The sequence below is a fragment of the Dipteris shenzhenensis genome, chromosome 17 (assembly GCF_047967505.1).
Source record: "Dipteris shenzhenensis isolate YYH24624 ecotype China chromosome 17, Dip_SZ_1.0, whole genome shotgun sequence".
Classification (NCBI taxonomy): Eukaryota; Viridiplantae; Streptophyta; class Polypodiopsida; order Gleicheniales; family Dipteridaceae; genus Dipteris; species Dipteris shenzhenensis.
In genome coordinates, this window is record NC_141612.1 from 52557366 (window position 1) to 52575334 (window position 17969).

General features: G+C 44.8%; 1 protein-coding gene across 3 annotated transcripts in view; it reads right to left on the bottom strand.

Annotated features, from left to right (window-relative positions):
- LOC147892283 (anaphase-promoting complex subunit) overlaps positions 1–17969 on the bottom strand; it is a 191470-nt gene that overhangs the window by 82303 nt on the left and 91198 nt on the right. For all 3 annotated transcript variants that reach the window (XM_087388196.1, XM_087388195.1, XM_087388197.1), the window contains one exon: positions 12511–12596. In XM_087388196.1, the coding sequence (XP_087244322.1) occupies positions 12511–12596 (86 nt within the window). The remainder of the gene's footprint in view (positions 1–12510; positions 12597–17969) is intronic.

Here is a 17969-nt window from a genome sequence, read left to right on the forward strand (position 1 = left end):
CCATGCACAGATCCACCTTCGTGAGCATGAGGCCCACACTAAAGGGAACTAGGACATATCTAAATGATGACCTCACGCCCTCGCAGCAGGAGCATCAAAGAGAGGGGATGGTGTGTCTAATGGTAGTCCAAGAAGAAGGGAAGGGGTCTATCGACAAAGTTACGAAAGTCTCTATATGAGAGAGGACAGAGACAGGAGTGAGAGATGCAAGGAGCATGACCGTGTCAAGGCCACGGGATAGGGGTGATAGATCAAACTGAGGATGGCAGTATGGAAGTGAATGGCAACTTATGGTCTGATCCAAGGGTTAATTAATTGACTTGCGTCACAAATTGGAGTATGCAAAGGCCTTTATTCAGCATCCTACTCCTCTGGCGCAGCAGTGCCAACTGTCCATGGAAGACCAATCTGCTTTTCAAGGAGCACTTCACTGCTTGGCTGAAAATGATCATTTCAAGATGAGAAAATGGCAACTCCATTCTCGCCAGAAAGCCAATCAAGACATAGGCTGCTCATCCAAGGCTTCTTCAAAAGTCTTCATACTTCTCGTCGCATGCATTCTTTACATCGGGTGCTACGTCCAAATGCGCATTTGAGGGTTTGGATTTGCCCAACCCCTCATATCACATTCAGTCGCACTTTTTTTTTATAAAAGTAATCGTAGCTCCCCCCTCCCCCCTCTTCCCAAAGAGTCTCTCTCTCTCTCTCTGAGTTCATTGCATATGGGATTAACCTCCTAGCACCAATCTTAGCAAAGCCATATAATGAAGCTGTTTGCTTGGGGTTTCCACGCACCTGGACCATTAACACTATCTCACCCATTCACAAGGCAGGGGATCCCATGAGCCTGGAGAACTACAGGACCATTATGATTGGACATGTCATGTCCAAGATCTATGCATCAGTACTTGATTCTGAGGTCAGCAGATTTGCGAAGTGTCGAGGACTCAGAGCAACAGGACAGGCCGGTTTCAGGCGGGATCATGGGACCATGGACCACATTCTCGCGCTCAGAGGTATCATCGAGGAGGCAAGGGCACTGAAGCAGAGGGTTTACTGTTGCTTTGTGGATTTTCGCAAGACATTTGACACCGTTCCAAGAGCCCGGCTCATACAACGCCTACAGGATTTAGGTTATGACCAAGAGATCATCAAGGCTATCATGGCACTTTATGAGCGAGTTTCAAGCAAACTCCGGACAAGATCTGGATGGATAGACGAGATCATGAATACTATCGGGGTCAAACAAGGGTGTCCATTATCACCTACCTCGTTTAGCCTCTACATTGACGAGCTCAAGACAGTGATGTAGACACACGGCGGGGTAGGTTGCTCTCTCGCGGATATTGCTTTACGCAGATGACGTGGCTCTCTTGTATTCCTCAGCAGAGGGGCTCCAGAGACACCTTGACGCACTACAGTCCTTCTGTGAGTCTCATGATTTAAAGGTCAACTTGGGTAAAACCAAGGTTATGATCTTCAATACATCTCGAGCCGTCATGCGCGAGGAGCAGTTCGCATTTGATGGGTCCCCTGTTGAGATAGTTTCACACTTATCTTGGGATCATCTTTTCTGGACCCATCTTCACTATGAGACCCGCGATGCATGCACGCCTGAGCAGAGGATATGCTTCATTGGCTAGACTAGAGAGGCAGTGCTTCCGCTCTCACTTTCAAGATCCACGGACCAAAGGGTTGCTTTTTGACTCCTTGGTCCGCCCAGCAGGCAGTCCATGCTGGGGGTCATACTTGTCGGACACAGAGTGGGCCAGGGTGGAGCGGCTACAGGTTCTCATGTTATCACAGATGATCCATGGTAAGCCATCCATTCCTCACCAGATCATTCGGGCGGAGTTTGGGTCACCCCCATTACAGCTAGATGTTGCATTTCAGGTCATTATGTATTTATACCAAGTCAGGGAGTACGTGGATTACACCTTTGGGCATAGCAAGATACCATGGCTAGCACTGTCCTCTTCTATGGCACTTGCAGAAGGGGGAGACCAGAGGTATTGATATGCATGCACAGAGAGATGGTTTGCGGGACTAGGGATCCACATGGACAGGCTACCTCCATTCCAGTACAGCATGGAAGCTCCATTCTCTCCCCTCCTATCACACGAGGTCAACCAGGTTATCCGTGACGATCTACTACAGCTACACACATTCCGGACCTGGTTGGGCCCAAGTGATCTTCCAGTCAAGCTGGGCTTCTACAGAGATCAATTCTTGCATATGATAGCGGACGGTTTCATTGATCCACCAAGATACACACAGATTCACATACCCCACTCGTTGAGGATCTCCCTTGGGTAGTTCCGGGTCTCTTCACACAGACTTCGTATCGAGAGCGGCAGAGCAAAGCGGTTACCCAGGGAGAGGTGCATATGCACAGTGTGTGGCATGCAGGAGGTTGAGACAGAGGAGCATTTCATCTTCAGGTGTCCCGTTTACTATGAGATCCAAGGGCGTTTCTACTACCTCTTCAGAGATAGTTATGGGGTTTTGGCCCGTTTCCTCTCCTACCCAGACCAACGGTGTTTGGCTGGTTTCATTCATGAGATGCTTAGACACCGTGAGAGGATACTTCGAGCATGGAGACAAGAGCAGACTTCTTCCTCGACTGATACCTCTCAGAGCTCTATCACGGAGTTCTTTCACCCAAATCACACAAACCCCCACGAGACAAGACCTCGGCATGACCGTGACCCAAAGCCTGTTACCCGACAGCTCAGACAGAGGGTTGACACACAGATCATACTTGGGGACATCCCCTCCTTATTTAGGGTCGGTGCCCGACCGACGGGGCTCACAGTGGCCCTGGTTAGACGCAGAGCTACGACCAGGAGACGTACCAGGACTGCACCCTTGAGGGATCGACAGTGCTCTATTGTTGACCTCATGTCTCCATTGCCTCATCCATCCTGATGTCCTGCTGCTGATGATGATTATGATGATGTCGATGCTGATGCTGAGATTGATACATATAGTCGACTATCTATGTTGTGCTTAGGACTTAGTACTGCCATTTTGCTTTTTTTTTTGCATTCTGCATTGGTGTGGATGCTCGTTTAGTAGCTCCACTACCACAACTCATTGTATCAGGTTTTTCACAATCTCACAGACCCATTGGTCTTCCGAAGACTTTAATAAACTCTCTCTCTCTCTCTCTCTCTCTCTCTCTCTCTCCACCCCACGCAATAGCTCGATGATGTAGTGCATGGATACTTTTTGGATATGTTTGCAGCCCCTCCTTCTATGTCACATACAGAGATTGACGCTCGGAATTTTTTTCTTAACCATGTTTGATCAATCCTCTCTCAAGAGGATGCAGATAAGTTGGAGATGCCTTTTACAGATCTAGAATTGAAAGCGGCTTTACCCAATTTGGGACGCTCTAAATCCCCTGCTTGGGATGGCCTTACAGTGGAATTTTTTGCTGAAATTTGGGATGGACTCAGCCCTATTCTTTTGCATTTGACCAATAATGCTTGGAGGCCAATCACATTGACGCCTATTGCTTATAAGTTGGTCTCTAAAATGTTAGTTATGCACACATCTCATTTTCTATTTATGGGTTTGCACTTTGCTCAATATGGTTTCGTGCCTCGTAGGCAGATTGTGGACAATATTGCACATGCCTACATAGGCATTGAATATGCCAAATACACTCAACAGCATGTTTTGATTATGCAGATTGATATTGGAAAAAAGCCTTTGAAACGGTCAGATGAGATTTTATTGCCAATGTCATGCGGCAGTTGGGATTTGGTCCCACGATGCGCAACGTGGTTTGTTAGCTTGCTTGCCCTTCATCTGATGCCCTTTCTTCTACTTGGACTTTGCGTGGTTCTGTTTGGCAGGGCTGTCCTCTTAGTACCATGCTTTTGTGATTGCCTTGTTTTCACAGCAGCATTCGCATGGTATTGAGTCTCCTAGAGGCACTCTTTTTGTTAGCCAAGCTTATGTTTATGACGACTCCTTTCTACGGAACTCAAAGCATGATGTTTGTCATCTCATGCAAGCCTTGGAATTGTTTGGCCCTTCAACTGGGCTAAAAGTAAATTTCAGCAAATCACAACTTTTGCTTGCATGAATGTGATTGGCATCGTGACCTGGTCTCTTGGTTCCTCCTGATTAGGTGGTGCCCCATTTGGGTTATCCTATTGGTTGGCATATTTCTTTACCACAAGAGAGACTTTGGGTGTTACAAAAGCTGTTTCATAAGCTAGATCACTGGAAATTATCAACTTTGCCACTGCATGTACGTCTTCGGATTGTGCAGCATGTTCTCATGGCTTATGTTTAGTTCTACTTACCAATCATTCCTTGGTCTCCTTTGGATATTCATAAATTTATCACTAAACTTATGGAAGGCACTGTGTCTCCTTAAATTCAATTATGTTTGTTCGCCCAGGATGCATGGGGACTTGAACATGTGGGCTCGCAAGGCTATGCTTTTGACTACTTTTCTGGGGTGGCATCAACCCTAAGCTATTATGCTTTCCTGTATGATTACCTGTATCTACACAGATGCTTTTGGCCACTGGATTCCGGCTATTGCGGATGTTATTTTTTGTCATTTACAGGGTAAGATTCCCGGCTGTCCTTTCTCTACTCACCTCATACATCCTGGGCATCAATGTTTGGATCATCTCCATTGGTCAAGTAGACCTTTGGATCCTGGTAATATACTTTGTTTGCAAAGATTTCATTGGAGCCGGGTGTTCAATTCTCCTTTACCACATCTTGAGCCAAGAAAGGTGTGTTTTATACGCGCCATGGAATTCTTATAGTGGATGATGTAGTGGATCGTCAGGGTTGCGTCCTCTCTTTTCCACAGGCCAGGAGGCTATTTTGCTTGGGTTTACATCACACGCACCCTCTCTAATATGTTGCAATCTTTTTTGCAGTCCCTGGTTTGTTTACCTCTCTTCCACTTTTGGATTGGAAGTTTGATAGAGCACTTCCAGGCTATTCTTCATTTCCATTTGTTGATGCCAAGAAAGCTTATCATCTTTTATTACCGCAGCCATGGATTCAAGAGCATGCACATCGTTTATGGCTTCTCAATAAGCACCTTGCTTGGTGAAAGGGTTGTCTTAGATGAATCTGGGCAGTAAGCTTCCTCTCACATAGCGTGTTTTCTTATGGCTATCTTTGGTGGGGGCTTCACCACTTGGATCTTTATTGACTTCCAGACACATAATCTCCTCGACATGCTTTGTATGTTCCCATCGTAGGGAGTCTATGCAGCATCTTTTTGGGACTTCTCCTACCGCTCGTGATTTTCTTCCTAGGCTAAGAGCTGGTCTTCATGCTCGTTTCTTGAAATGTCATTTGGCAGGAAGTTTTGGGTACATGCTCAACTCATGTGTTGGTGCCGTTATTGTGCTGTAACTGGCCTTCGGAACCCCAAAGGGCGGTAAACCACGACTAACTTTGATTACACCGTCAAATACAGCCACTTAGCATCCATTTAAACACACCACATCAGATAGCACAAAAAAAAGTATAGGTGAGGCTAGAATGCCCCTGCTCAAAGATCAAACGGCGACACCGATTGGCCCCAAACACTTGGCGCCCCTTGCGGTATTTCTTTAATCTTCCTTAGTGAAAGGAATGGCAAAATTACAACCACGGCGCACCCTGAACTGTTCCCATTGGCTATCACTATTCACCGGCCCACACTAGGCACACACTACATCAAACTGGCAAACTGTGCATCAAAATTGCTAGAGCAAGGCATAGGCATCCTCTGACCTCAACAACCTAGTATCAACCTGGGTTCACCCTCTGTAACTGGGTGATTGCAACAAACCCAAGGAATCCCGTAGAGAATCTCGAGTATAGAACTAGAAATAAATCCAACAGAGACAAGGAAAGAGAAACTAGGCTGGAACTCCGGGATTGCGCGCCCACAGCATGGGCTGCAACCAAAAACTCCTGCTCCTCACTAAAACAGGTTATGTGGTATCCGGAACCCCGCCAAAGATCTCAAAACAGAGATTTGCAGCCAGAAACCCTAATTTGCAGCAACAAAAGTCTGCCTCCGGCTGCGTGCAAGCATAGAACGCCTGCCACAAGGTCCGTACGGACTGTATGGCCTGTCCGTACACAATTCCCGCAGCCTGGAGAGAGTCCGTACAGTCTGTATGGACTGTTTGTCAGTCCGTACAGCCTGAAAAATCCGCCATACAGCAGCAGGTCAGCGCCAAGAAAGGCTCCAGCGATTTGCAGGTGGTGCTCCTGGGCATGGACTGCGTGCGACAGGGATGGAGAGCAACGAAACAGAGAAGACCAGCAACCTGGAGAAGGTCTAGTGCAGCTAAAAGGAGAAGAAGGAGATGGCAAATTCTAGAACAGGCTCTAGAACTGGACGCCAGCTGCCCTAATAGGAGGGAGATGTTAAAATTGGAGCTGATGGGCTGCATGCCTGACACCTGGCACATTAATGCCCCTAACCCCCTGTACCAAGGAAACGTTGGTTTCCTAGGGTCAACTTTTAAAGGCTCTAACCCCACTAACCAATGACTATCTAGGGGCAACCTTTTAATCCTTTTAAACCCCTCTTCCCACATGAAACTTGGGAATTTATATGGGGGCAAACTTCCTAGCTCCGTCGCACCCCTCTGTGAGGTCAAAGTGATGCCATGCCTTGATTCTAACAGTTAGGTCTAGCCAATGTGTCCAGTTAGATGTTAACACTAGGGGCTTTCAGGAACTCACCGCTCCTCTAGGCCAGTCCCCCATGGCCAAACTAGTTACAAACTTAGTCATAGCTTATTTGCTTACAAAATTCACTTCCTCGTGACATGTGCCGTTGTATCATGCTTGTAACATTCAACGGTCCTTTCATGATTATCCTAGAGTGGGACAACTACTAATAACAAAATACTGACAACTAAAAGCAATAAAAGCTGCTCCAGCAAAGAACAGCTACTACAAAAGAACTAAAAACACTCAAAAAATACTTCTAGTTGGGCCGCCAACAGATCTCCCTTGCAATGTGCATCCTACAAAGAGTAAAGCAGGGAGGAACGAAAGAAATGATAAACATCCACAGTAGAGTCTCCCTAGAGCCGAGAAGTAGGGGCAGGATATAATGACCATAGAGCCCAATAACGACACCGACAAAAAAAACTGAATGTAGTCGGGGGTGTTGGTGTATCTCCCAAACAACCAAAACTGCCTGCCAAAAAGCCATAAGAGGAAAACGGGCACAAAGATAAGTCCCCAATTTGTCTCCCTCGGAGATGGACAATGTGAATAAGTAATGCGCCTGGCAGCCAAGAAAGAACCCACGGGCAAAGCACCAACCAAAAATCGCCATAAGAAAAGCCGTTGTCTAAGCGGGAGTTTACTATTCAAATACGGCCAAGACAAACCTTCCACCAAGCAAACCGGAATGCCTTGATCAAATCTCCAATCCAGAAGAGAAAGATCAATAAACAAATGGGCAACTAGCTCAAAAGGAAGCAGCATGGTAGGGCGAATACGCTAGATAAGCCTATGATGCATACCCAAAGAGAATGTGTCCTGGCCTGTGGAAAAGAAAGAGTAAGGCCCCTATCATCCACCACATCATCCGCTGTAGAGATACCCAGTTGGTGTAGAAAGTAGGCCTTCCTAGGCTGAAGATGAGCTAATGGCGGATCAAAGAGCCGGCTCCAATGAATACTCTACAAATGGAGGGTCACACATACACACACTTTTTTTGGGGGAATAAAATTTTTTATGCTTTATATTACATAGTAGCTTTCCCTGAATGGGGAGCTCAAGAATACATCAGCAGAAGATCTCACTATATGACAAGTTTACATTGTAGTCTATGTAATGAGTTTGAAGACAATCAAAGAAAGATTGCTGCAGAGAGCGTCAGAAAAAAGGGAAAGTAAAAAAAGTAGGGTCACCAAAGACTCTATGATTTCTATCCTTCCATAGAGTCCAAAGTGCCCAATAACGAACCCAGGTGAAGAACAACTCAAACCCTTGTCTACGTCGGTGAATCCCAAAAAGCCAGAAATGCTTCCCAAAGATAGCATTAGGACATCTAGCTCTCAAACACTGTCGAAGGAGACCCAAGAAATCACGGGTGTGTGGACAATGCCAAAGGGAATGAGGCATAGAGTCCCGTGGAGCCAAACATCTGCGACAAACAGCCGGAGCAATGTGTCTTCGTGCCAAGAGGTGTCCAGACAGAAACCCCCAGCATCACCCACCACGAAAAAACCTACTGTCAAAGAGGAACTTTGGAACTCCAAAGCTGCCGCACTCTCTTCCATCACCACTTTGCCGAGCGATTCATATGCCAAAGTTGATTTGCCTTAGCCAAAAGCCAAGGTGGGGGTAGCAAAACGAAGGTACATTAATGTGGGACAGCCTCAAGGTCAGCCTTTTTTGCCAGTGCCATCACTTGAGCTCGAGGATAGGCTTGAAGATTGGACTCTTCATTCCCCAGGTTCATCAGCCCGTCAGCATTTGAGTAATATTTTGCCACAGAGGGCGATAATGCATTTATAAATCATATTGTCTGATTCAGGATGATGGTATCATGATATCTTTTCCTTTGGCTGCTCCTTTAAAACTAATAAAGTAGGAACGTCTGGATTTCTGTACAGCCAGAGATGGGTCAAAGACCTTTGACCAATGTATGCTTTCAGCTCTTAAAGAATTGCCCCGCAACGAGTCACACACATGCCATTCCAAGTGGGAGAGGATATGCTTCCAATCAAATAACATTTTGGAGACCAAAGGGCAGCCTTTGATCCTGCCATCAATACAACCCAAAAAAAAATCCCACTGAGTTGGCTGCCAATAACCAAAAGCAGAGGCAGTGATTTGTAAAAGTAAATAGCGCATCATGGCAGCCCAAGGTTGATCTCCTTGCTAGCAGCATCATTTTCCCCTTATGAGCAAGAATATGCACGTGAATGTTGAGAGTATTCAAACCCTCATGCATCTTTGGTGAACAAAGACGTTGCACTGAAAGCAATCTCAAACTTTTCTAACCATGTTTGGAATGCCAAAAAGTTCCCATAATGGCTAACATAAAGTATGTAAGATCTCCCTTGCAAAACATGATCAAAGGCAAGTAAAACTGAATGCATACCAAGAAAATAGAGTGGATTATTCGTAGTCGAACATGCAAAAGTCAAGTTGCTAATTTCCAGTATTCAAGCTTTTTCTTCAATTTTGCAAGTACCCAATCAGTTTGTTGGCGACAAATAATCATCCAACCCAAAGGATAACTAAAATGATGAGCTAATTGAGTAGGTGGAACAATTTCCCCCGGCCATAAAAGACTATGCCAGTCTTTAGAATGCAATGGTAATAACTTAGACTTTTGAAAATGAACATGTAGACCAGCAGCCAGGCCATACAATGATAGAGCATGCATAAGGGAAGAAAGATCCCTCCCAGTATTCTTTGGAGTAAACAAAGAATCATCAACATATGCTTGAGCAACGATAAGGCGACTTCCATGAATCTCCAATCCATGCAACATGTCTATAGCCACAAGATGATCCATGTATTGAAGTTGGATGCGTGGCTATCGCATACAAAAACGCACTAAGTGGACATCCCTGGCAAACCGAACAATAGAGAGTCCAATTTTCAGAAATATCTCTATACAATATACAGGCAGCTTTACTGTCATTGTACAACCAGTAAATAACATGCTGCATTTTTTGCCAAAACCCCAAAGCATGCATGGTCTGCGAGATGAAATCCCATTGTACCGTGTTAAAAGCCTTGGCAATACCAACACATCATGCTCCGTGTATTTTGCATATTCTACCCAAACATAGGCATTTGCAATATCATCAGTGATATGCCTGCAAGAAACAAACCCATATTGTGCGAGATGGAGATCATCACGTAAGTATCCCTTGATGCGATCAACCAACATTTTGGTGATGATCTTATAAATAACTGGCATGAGAGTGATAGGTCTCCAATCAGCCAATGATCCACATATTTGCTTGGAAGAAGCTTGACAAGCCCTTTCTTCCATGAATCCCACATTTGTTGATTTTGCCAAGTGCAATTGATCATATGCAGCAAAGTAGACTTGAGGTATCCTAATATGCGAGGAAAAATTCAACAGTGAGACCATCCCATCCTAGAGACTTCCATCTGCCCACAGGATTTTATTGTATCAGGGAATTCCCTTCCAGTGAAGAGTTCCTCGAGCTCTAAAGCCTGTGCAGGAGAAACAATGGGAAAGATATGCTGGGAAGTTGCTGCCATCTAGCAAGTTGTGATCGAGAGGAAGTACAACAACCACTAGGCATAAGGACTCAGCAAATACTTGCAGAGACAACAAACCAGCCATTCCTTCTTCAAAGAAAAGAGTAAGACTTGCTATCACAACAGCCCATTTAATACCAATTCTATGGCCATTGGAAGATGTGCCATTCCACGTGCGAGGAGGTAGAGGTCTCCTAGCAATACAATTTTCCTTGGAGTCTGACAATCTTCATTTGAAATTTTTTCCCTGACTTTATACTGAGAAGTGGAGGACATCGAGGTAGAATCATTCCCATTTGAGACAATCTATGCTTTCCCTTTATCTTGGGTGCAGTCATTGGTTTATTACCTATATATTTTTTCACAAAGACCCACTGGCATCCTTGTTTTGCATCAAAGTAGGCATAGCATCTAGAGGCATTTTATACAGAACCAAGGGGCATTGTGAAGCCATATGCAAAAAAAGTTTGCATCCAAAACATGCTCCTGCAAATAAAACCCATGTGACACTCCCCATAGCAACATTAGTTATTGTGAAAGAGCAAGATTCTAGAGTGGGGATATCCGTATCCCACAAAATGCAGAACCTATTAGAATTACCATTTGGCATTGAAGGACACACCACCTTGCCTAAAGAAGCTGCAATTTTTGACAAGAGTGAAGCCAAACATTGAGGAAAATCCCCCACCTCCACCCACACCGGGCAACGATGTGGAATTAAAGCTTGGTAATCCCTAGTAAGCAACTGGGGTAGTACATGCCCCATGCGTTGCCCATAAAAAATTGGAGAGTGCTCCAGTAGCATTTGTTTATGGTGCTCATCCACCATTATGGTTTCAAGAAAAAAACCCTTGCTGCATAATGCACACAAAACAGCCACACAGTGTCCTTGTCAACCAATTACCCACATCTGTTGCAACTGGCATACGACCTCTGAAAAGCATAATGACAATTATGCTTGGCATATTCACGTGCTGGATCCACTATTTCATCATCTTCCACCATAATTCCAACAGTAGGAGCACAATCCTTCCAATCCTTGAGTGTATTTTCAAAGCCTTCATGCATGACATCATATGCCAACTGAGCCTCAAGAGAGGCATGAACAAGGTCATCCTGATCCAAATCCTTCTTTTGTTTCTTATGCATATAAGTTTTTGTAGCCGCCATCAGGAACATTAAAGATACAGAGGTGTATAGACAGCAGAAGGGAATATGGCGAGGTAGATAAAGAAGAGAAAGTGTCTGAATAAGGGAAGAGAAATATGAACAGCAAAGAAAAGAAATAGGGCAGAGCAGGAAGATGCGAAAAAAAGGGACGTTAAAATTCACTGTTTGAAACACTGCAAAACAAAGCAGAAGTCTGTAACCTATTGACCACATATAAAACTCCAACTCAGACACCCACACACAGCAAGGGGGCAGGAACGATCAAAACATGAGCAGGAATGAGCAAAAAACGAGCAGCAGGAAGAAAGGTCAAACAAGAGATAGAAGGAGGCGAAATGAGCATACAACAATCCAGGCTACGGCAGGAAGTAATAGGATAGAAAAGGGAGCAGGAATGAGCCAAAAACAAGCAGCAGAAGCAGTGTAAAAGAAGTCGAAACAGGAAATAGAAGGAAACAGGAAATATATATATATAACATAGTATTAGAAAATCCCTTATACATTTAGGAGCTTGAAGCTCTTTCAACAATAACTATGTGAAATTCCAAATATCAGCAGTATGATATATGCCATCAGTGGAAGGTCAAGAATGGCATCATGAACTTTCTGATGAGAGACACTTGAGCATCCAGAAGCAATTCGCACATATACTCTCCAAGGGTAAAACTTTATCCTTCATTTTCTTATTCATATCTCCTCCATCCTGGCCTTGGCTTGCAGGTCATCTACAATATCAGTTCCAAGTCGGAGTAGAACCTTCTTGCACAATCAGAAGCAATATTTACTTTACCCATCAGCCATGGCAGCCGTATTGTCAAAGAAAGATGTCCCAACTCTGTCTTATTCAATTTTGAAAGTGATTGAGTGGCTTGAGTTAGTAATCACTTTATCAATTTGTGATTTTTGTAGAATCTTATTCGTGCTTACATTCAATGTCAAAGAGTTCAGGAAATAATGACCGTATTGCTATGCTGAAGCCATATTCTAAACAATACATAAAGAAATATAACCACATCCCTCAAACACCCCCCCCCGCGGCAAAAAAATAGCAATAAAGAAACATTTTTAATATTGATGAGTATATACCTGTAGTCAAAATAGCAGTGCAAGCTGTCCATAGCTGAAGGGTAATCTCCATTCGAGAGGCAGTTTAAATACCGGAGATAATGCACCTGTATACAAAACAATCCAAAGAAGTTTCCACCAAACCAGTAGACATTAAACATGAAATGTTCATTGCAAACAAGTATGATCACTGAGTTTTTTCAGCCGGACCACACATGCTCTTGCACAGCGGGGTCCTGACACAGACGTAACCTAGAGCCAGTGACACAACATACCCAACAGACAATGGATGCACAGATTACTCTTGGAGACATTCCTTCCATGTTCAGGGTTGACCAACGAGAGTCACCATAGCCCTTATCTAACGCAGAGCCACAACTAGGAGATTGCACATGGCCACACCCCCGGGCAGTCGCAACATTAGTCTATATCTGGCTTCATGTTACCACTCCCTCACCGTCCTTGAGAGGGAGGGGAGGGTGGGGAGCTGCAGTTGTGATACTATACCAGATTTCATTTTTTTGTTCTCTGATGATATGCAATGGTAGTGATTAAGGAGATGGCCATATTGGTATTGACATGATATTATCACTGTATCTTATTTTTACTATGTAGTATTTAGCATTTAGTATAGGTGTTGATTCTCACTTAGTAGCTCCACCCTTTGAAATTGCTTTGTATCAGTTTTCTCATAGTCTCAAAGACCCCTTGGTCTTCTAAAGACTCTAATAAACTCTCCCTCCCTCCCTCTCTTCTATACAAGCACTTGCTGGGGACCACACCTATCCAATACAGAGTGAGACTCAAGTGGAAAGATCATAGGTTCTCTTGTTATCATGGATGATCCCAGGGAAGCCATCTATTCCCCGCAGCAGATCATTCAGGCTGAGTTCAGCGCATCTCCATTGCAGTTAGATGGAGCATTCCAGAATATCACTTATCTATACCGTGAGTGAGATTATGGCTCCTCTACTGCATTGCGACACAAACTACATTGGTTAGCGTTAGCATCTTCTATGGCATAAGCACCTCAGGGTGACCAGGGATGCTGGTACGCACACACATGCAGATGGTTTGAGAGACTGGGTTTCGATATAGACAGGCTGCTACCCTTCCAATACAGAATTGAGTCCCATGTTGGGGCAACGAGTTCAATCCAAACATTTAAGAGGATCTTTTAGAGTTACACGCATTGAAGTTCTGGTTGGCACAAACAGAGCCTCCAGTGAAACTTAGTTTCTATCGGCACCACTGCCTATGCATCTCCGAGGAGGGTTTCATTATCCCACCACGGTACACTCGAATCCACCTACCACACTCAGTTAGGATTGCCATTGGACAGTTCCGTGTATCATCGAACCAACTCCGTATCGAGAGCGGAGATCAGAGGGAATCCCCAGGGAGAGTCGTATCTGCAAATTATGTGGGCAGCATGAGGTCAAGTCAGAGGAGCACTTCGCCTTCCGTTGCCCAATCTGCTATGAGATCCGTGGACGATACCATTGCCTTTTGAGAGACGGATTCGAGGGCCTTTCTAGACTTCCCTCATACCCCAAATCAGAGGTGCCTCGTCGCTTTCATTCATGAGGCGGTCTGACATAAGAGAGTGTCTCATGAGATCACAGAGACAGGGGCAAGAGGCCTTGTCTGGTCCATCTTAGAGTGTGATCAAAGAGTTCTTCCAGCCAAAGCATGCTGCCCTCCCAACCACACATAGTAGGAGAGGCAAAGACCCTAAGACTGAGACGCGGCACTCTCGACAGACGACAGACGCACAGATAACGCCAGCTAACATTTCATTTATTTTTAGACCTGGGATACGGCCGACAAGTATTATTGTGGCGCTTGTCAGGCGTAGAGCAGCCACCAGGAGGGCACGACGAACTACTCCAAACAATAGACAGTGATATATCATGGGCTTCTTGCCTACATTGCCTACTCTGTCATCGAACGTACCTTGACATTTCATGCCATGTATGTGCAGCATTGTATTGTATTGTATCAGGTCAAATTCCATGTGTTATGAGGATAATGATGCAAGAGAGGACCATGACTATGGTGACATGTATGATGATGGCATTGATTATGTCTACAAAGTTTTTTCTAGCATGGGTTAGGATGCTTGCTTATTAGCTCCACCCTTTTATTAGACTTTAATAAACTCTCTCTCTCTCTCTCTCTCTCTCTCTCTCTCTCTCCTTTTGTTACAGACATCACATCAGCTGCGGATTGAGGCAGGGAGAGCTTCCTAGAGAGCAAAGGACTTGCACACCATGCGAGATGGATTGCTTTTCTTGATGTGTACCTTTGTCTCATATCCCCGTGAGGGATTCTCCAAACGTTAATAAATCGATCCTTCTTTCTTTCTCTGAATCTGCAAAATCTGCTGCATAGTTGAGGTAGAAAATGAGTAGCATGTACTCGTATCAAAGAAGGTTATGGGGACAGCAGAGATAATCTAAAAATCTATTGGAGCTGCCAGCCAAAAAGCTAGGAAGCTACTTGAGTACTAGCTTTGAGTACTAGTTTTTGAGCCTTGAGTTTTCTGAGCATAGCACTCAACAAGGGCTTTAGTGAGCCCTTTGCTTCAACCCATATGTGGCTTGTACCTTGTCTCATAGGGCCGTGAGGCCTGCCAAAGACAATGATACATCTCTCTCTCTCTCTCTCTCTCTCTCTCTTGGGCAGAGAAAGAAAATAAAAGAGCAATGGGACAAGCTGGTTTCAGACCAAAACACTGTACAGTGGATCACCTAGTCACTCTTCAAGTTTTGATGGAGGAAAGCCGCCTCAAGGGGAAGCCACTCTTCTGTTGTTTCATTGACTTTAAGAAGGCATTTGATACAATGCCTAGGGATGTGCTATGGGAGAGAATGGAATGCATAGGGGTGCCCGAGGAAATAAGGTTTGCTGTCTTTAGACTTTATGAGAAAGTAAAATGTCAACTAAAATGTAAGGATGGGATGTCACAAGAGTTCTATAGTAATATGGGGGTAAAACAAGGATGTCCGCTCTCACCCACTTTGTTCGGCCTATGCATTGATAGACTTGAGGAGTTGGTGAATGAAGAAGCATGTAAAGATGAGTTATACAGCCCTCATCTAGCAGGTCTCGTGATTTGGTTGCTTCTTTACGCAGATGATGTGGTTGTTTTCACTGATAGTGAAAGTAAGATGCAAAAAATGATGGATATCTTCAGCATATTTTGTGCAGAGAGTGGGATGGCTATTAATGTCAACAAAACTAAACTCATGATAGTCAAGACTATACAGCCAAGCAGCCCCCTCCAAATCTTATATAAAGGACAACCCATTGAGACAGTGCACTCATTCAAATACTTGGGTATTGAAATCCCCGCCAATAATAGATGGAACAGCTGTGTGCAACGGAGACTTGATGCAGGATGGGAAAAATACTTCCAATTTGAAAATGAGTGCAACAATAGCAATACGAGAAGGTGGCAAGTACGAAATATGATCTTTGGGGCATATGTGATACAGACAGTACTCTACGGAGTAGAGGTATGGGGTGGGAGTATATCTCCATCAACGTGGAATGAGATGGAGAAAATGCAAAAGTCTTTCATTAGGAGGCACCTGGGCATCAAGGCTACTACACCATACTCTTTGTTACTCCTAGAGACAGGATGTATACCCATAGAGCTACATGCTCTGAAGAGAGTACTCAGATACATCACAAAGGTCAAGTGCATGGATAATGAAAGGCTACCAAAGAGAGCATGGAATGAAAGCCAGAAGCTTCAAAAGACAAACAAGGGCAAGATTTTGACATCCGGATGGGCACAGGACCTAAAAAAATGGTTCAAGAAGTGGGAAGTAGAAGAGTATTTAAACTACTCTTCAGAGGAGATTGATGAAGAGGCTTTTCATTATGACCTGCTGAATGCACTACACAGGAAATGGCAAACAGTAGAAAACAAAGATAAATTTGAGTACTATCGCACATATATCAACCCCGAATATTGGTCAATTTATACAGGAAGGGAGACAACAACGCAGAAGTACATATGTACACCTATAGCAGTGTGCATAAACGGAGGGCTTTAGCCTCACTTCGCACCCGATCACACCAGCTGCAAATAGAAACAGGGGGATGGAAAAAGATGCCAAGGGAGAGTAGAATATGCCAACTATGTGATCAAGGTATGGTTGAAACAGAAGAACACATGGTAATGATATGCCCTCACTATGCACACATTAGGGAAGAGTTCAATCACCTCCTTGAGGGACATAACAAACTGGCTGATTTGCTGCATAAAGGGTCACCTTCAGCTTTAGGAACATTTGTGTATAAGCTCTTCAAGCATAGGAATCCACCTAAATCCTAGAAGGTGGTTTCTCTTTCCACCCTCCCATCTTCGGGAGGAGCTTTCATGTACTTGTGATATTGTATTGCTCAGGTCCCATAGGCCGGTTTTGGTCTTCAGAGGACGATAATATATTCTTCTTCTTCTTCTTCTTCTTCTCTCTCTCTCTCTCTGTGTGTGTGTGTGTGTGTGTGTGTGTGGAGCTGACAAGTCATACTTGGCCTTCCATATCTCTGTCAGCCATAGGGAGAGCTTTCTCCCACGCCTGCGCACATTCAAATACACTTTGATCATGCCCTTGACCCAATGTACGTGAGCCACTTAGCCATGGAGCTCCTGGCTCTACTTGGAGATGATATAGACCTTGCCAACGCCTCCGACACCCTTGTCTCAGTGGTACAGGATGCTACTACCAAATCCTTTCCCATGACCCGACCCATGCGGATCCAAGATGGGAAGACACCCCAAAACAATTAGTTCGACGACGAGTGCAGAGAGCCGAAAGCCCACCTCACACAGCAGCAGGCTTTGGGTTGATTGACATCACCTGAGGCACAGAGGATCTTTCAGTGATTGACACATAGTAAGAGGCGGGCCTTCCTCACACATAGGATGCACGAGATTGTCACGGAGACTCGACCACTGGATGGGGGTTTCTGTCAGCGGGAAAGCCACCTATTCCCCTCACCGACCCAGGTGTGTAGCACACGTATGCATGTTCCCTCTATGATGCCAAAATGCAAATACCGCCGGATATGTCATCTATGCCCAGGCCCACCACTTGTCACTTGCCCACCACACAAAATGTACAAGCTGTGCCTCGTCGATTACACAATCGGAGAGCGCAGGACCATGATGGCCTACGGACTGGGCACTTTGCACATGGAAGGAGGTCCTAGCTCTGCTAGAACAAATCTTCAACCAGGTTATGTGCGCCACAGCTTCCAACGTGCTTGGAGCACCACCACTAATGTACCAATACACAAAGCCGGAGACCATATGGAGACTTGAAAGTATCGTACCCTCAAGATTGGCCACACTCTGGCCAAGATTTATGGATCAGTTTTAGAGAGAGAGAGCTCAGCAATCATATAGAGGCTCGGGGGGACCGAGCACTAGTGCAAGCAGATTTCGAAGACAGTATTCTACCCTA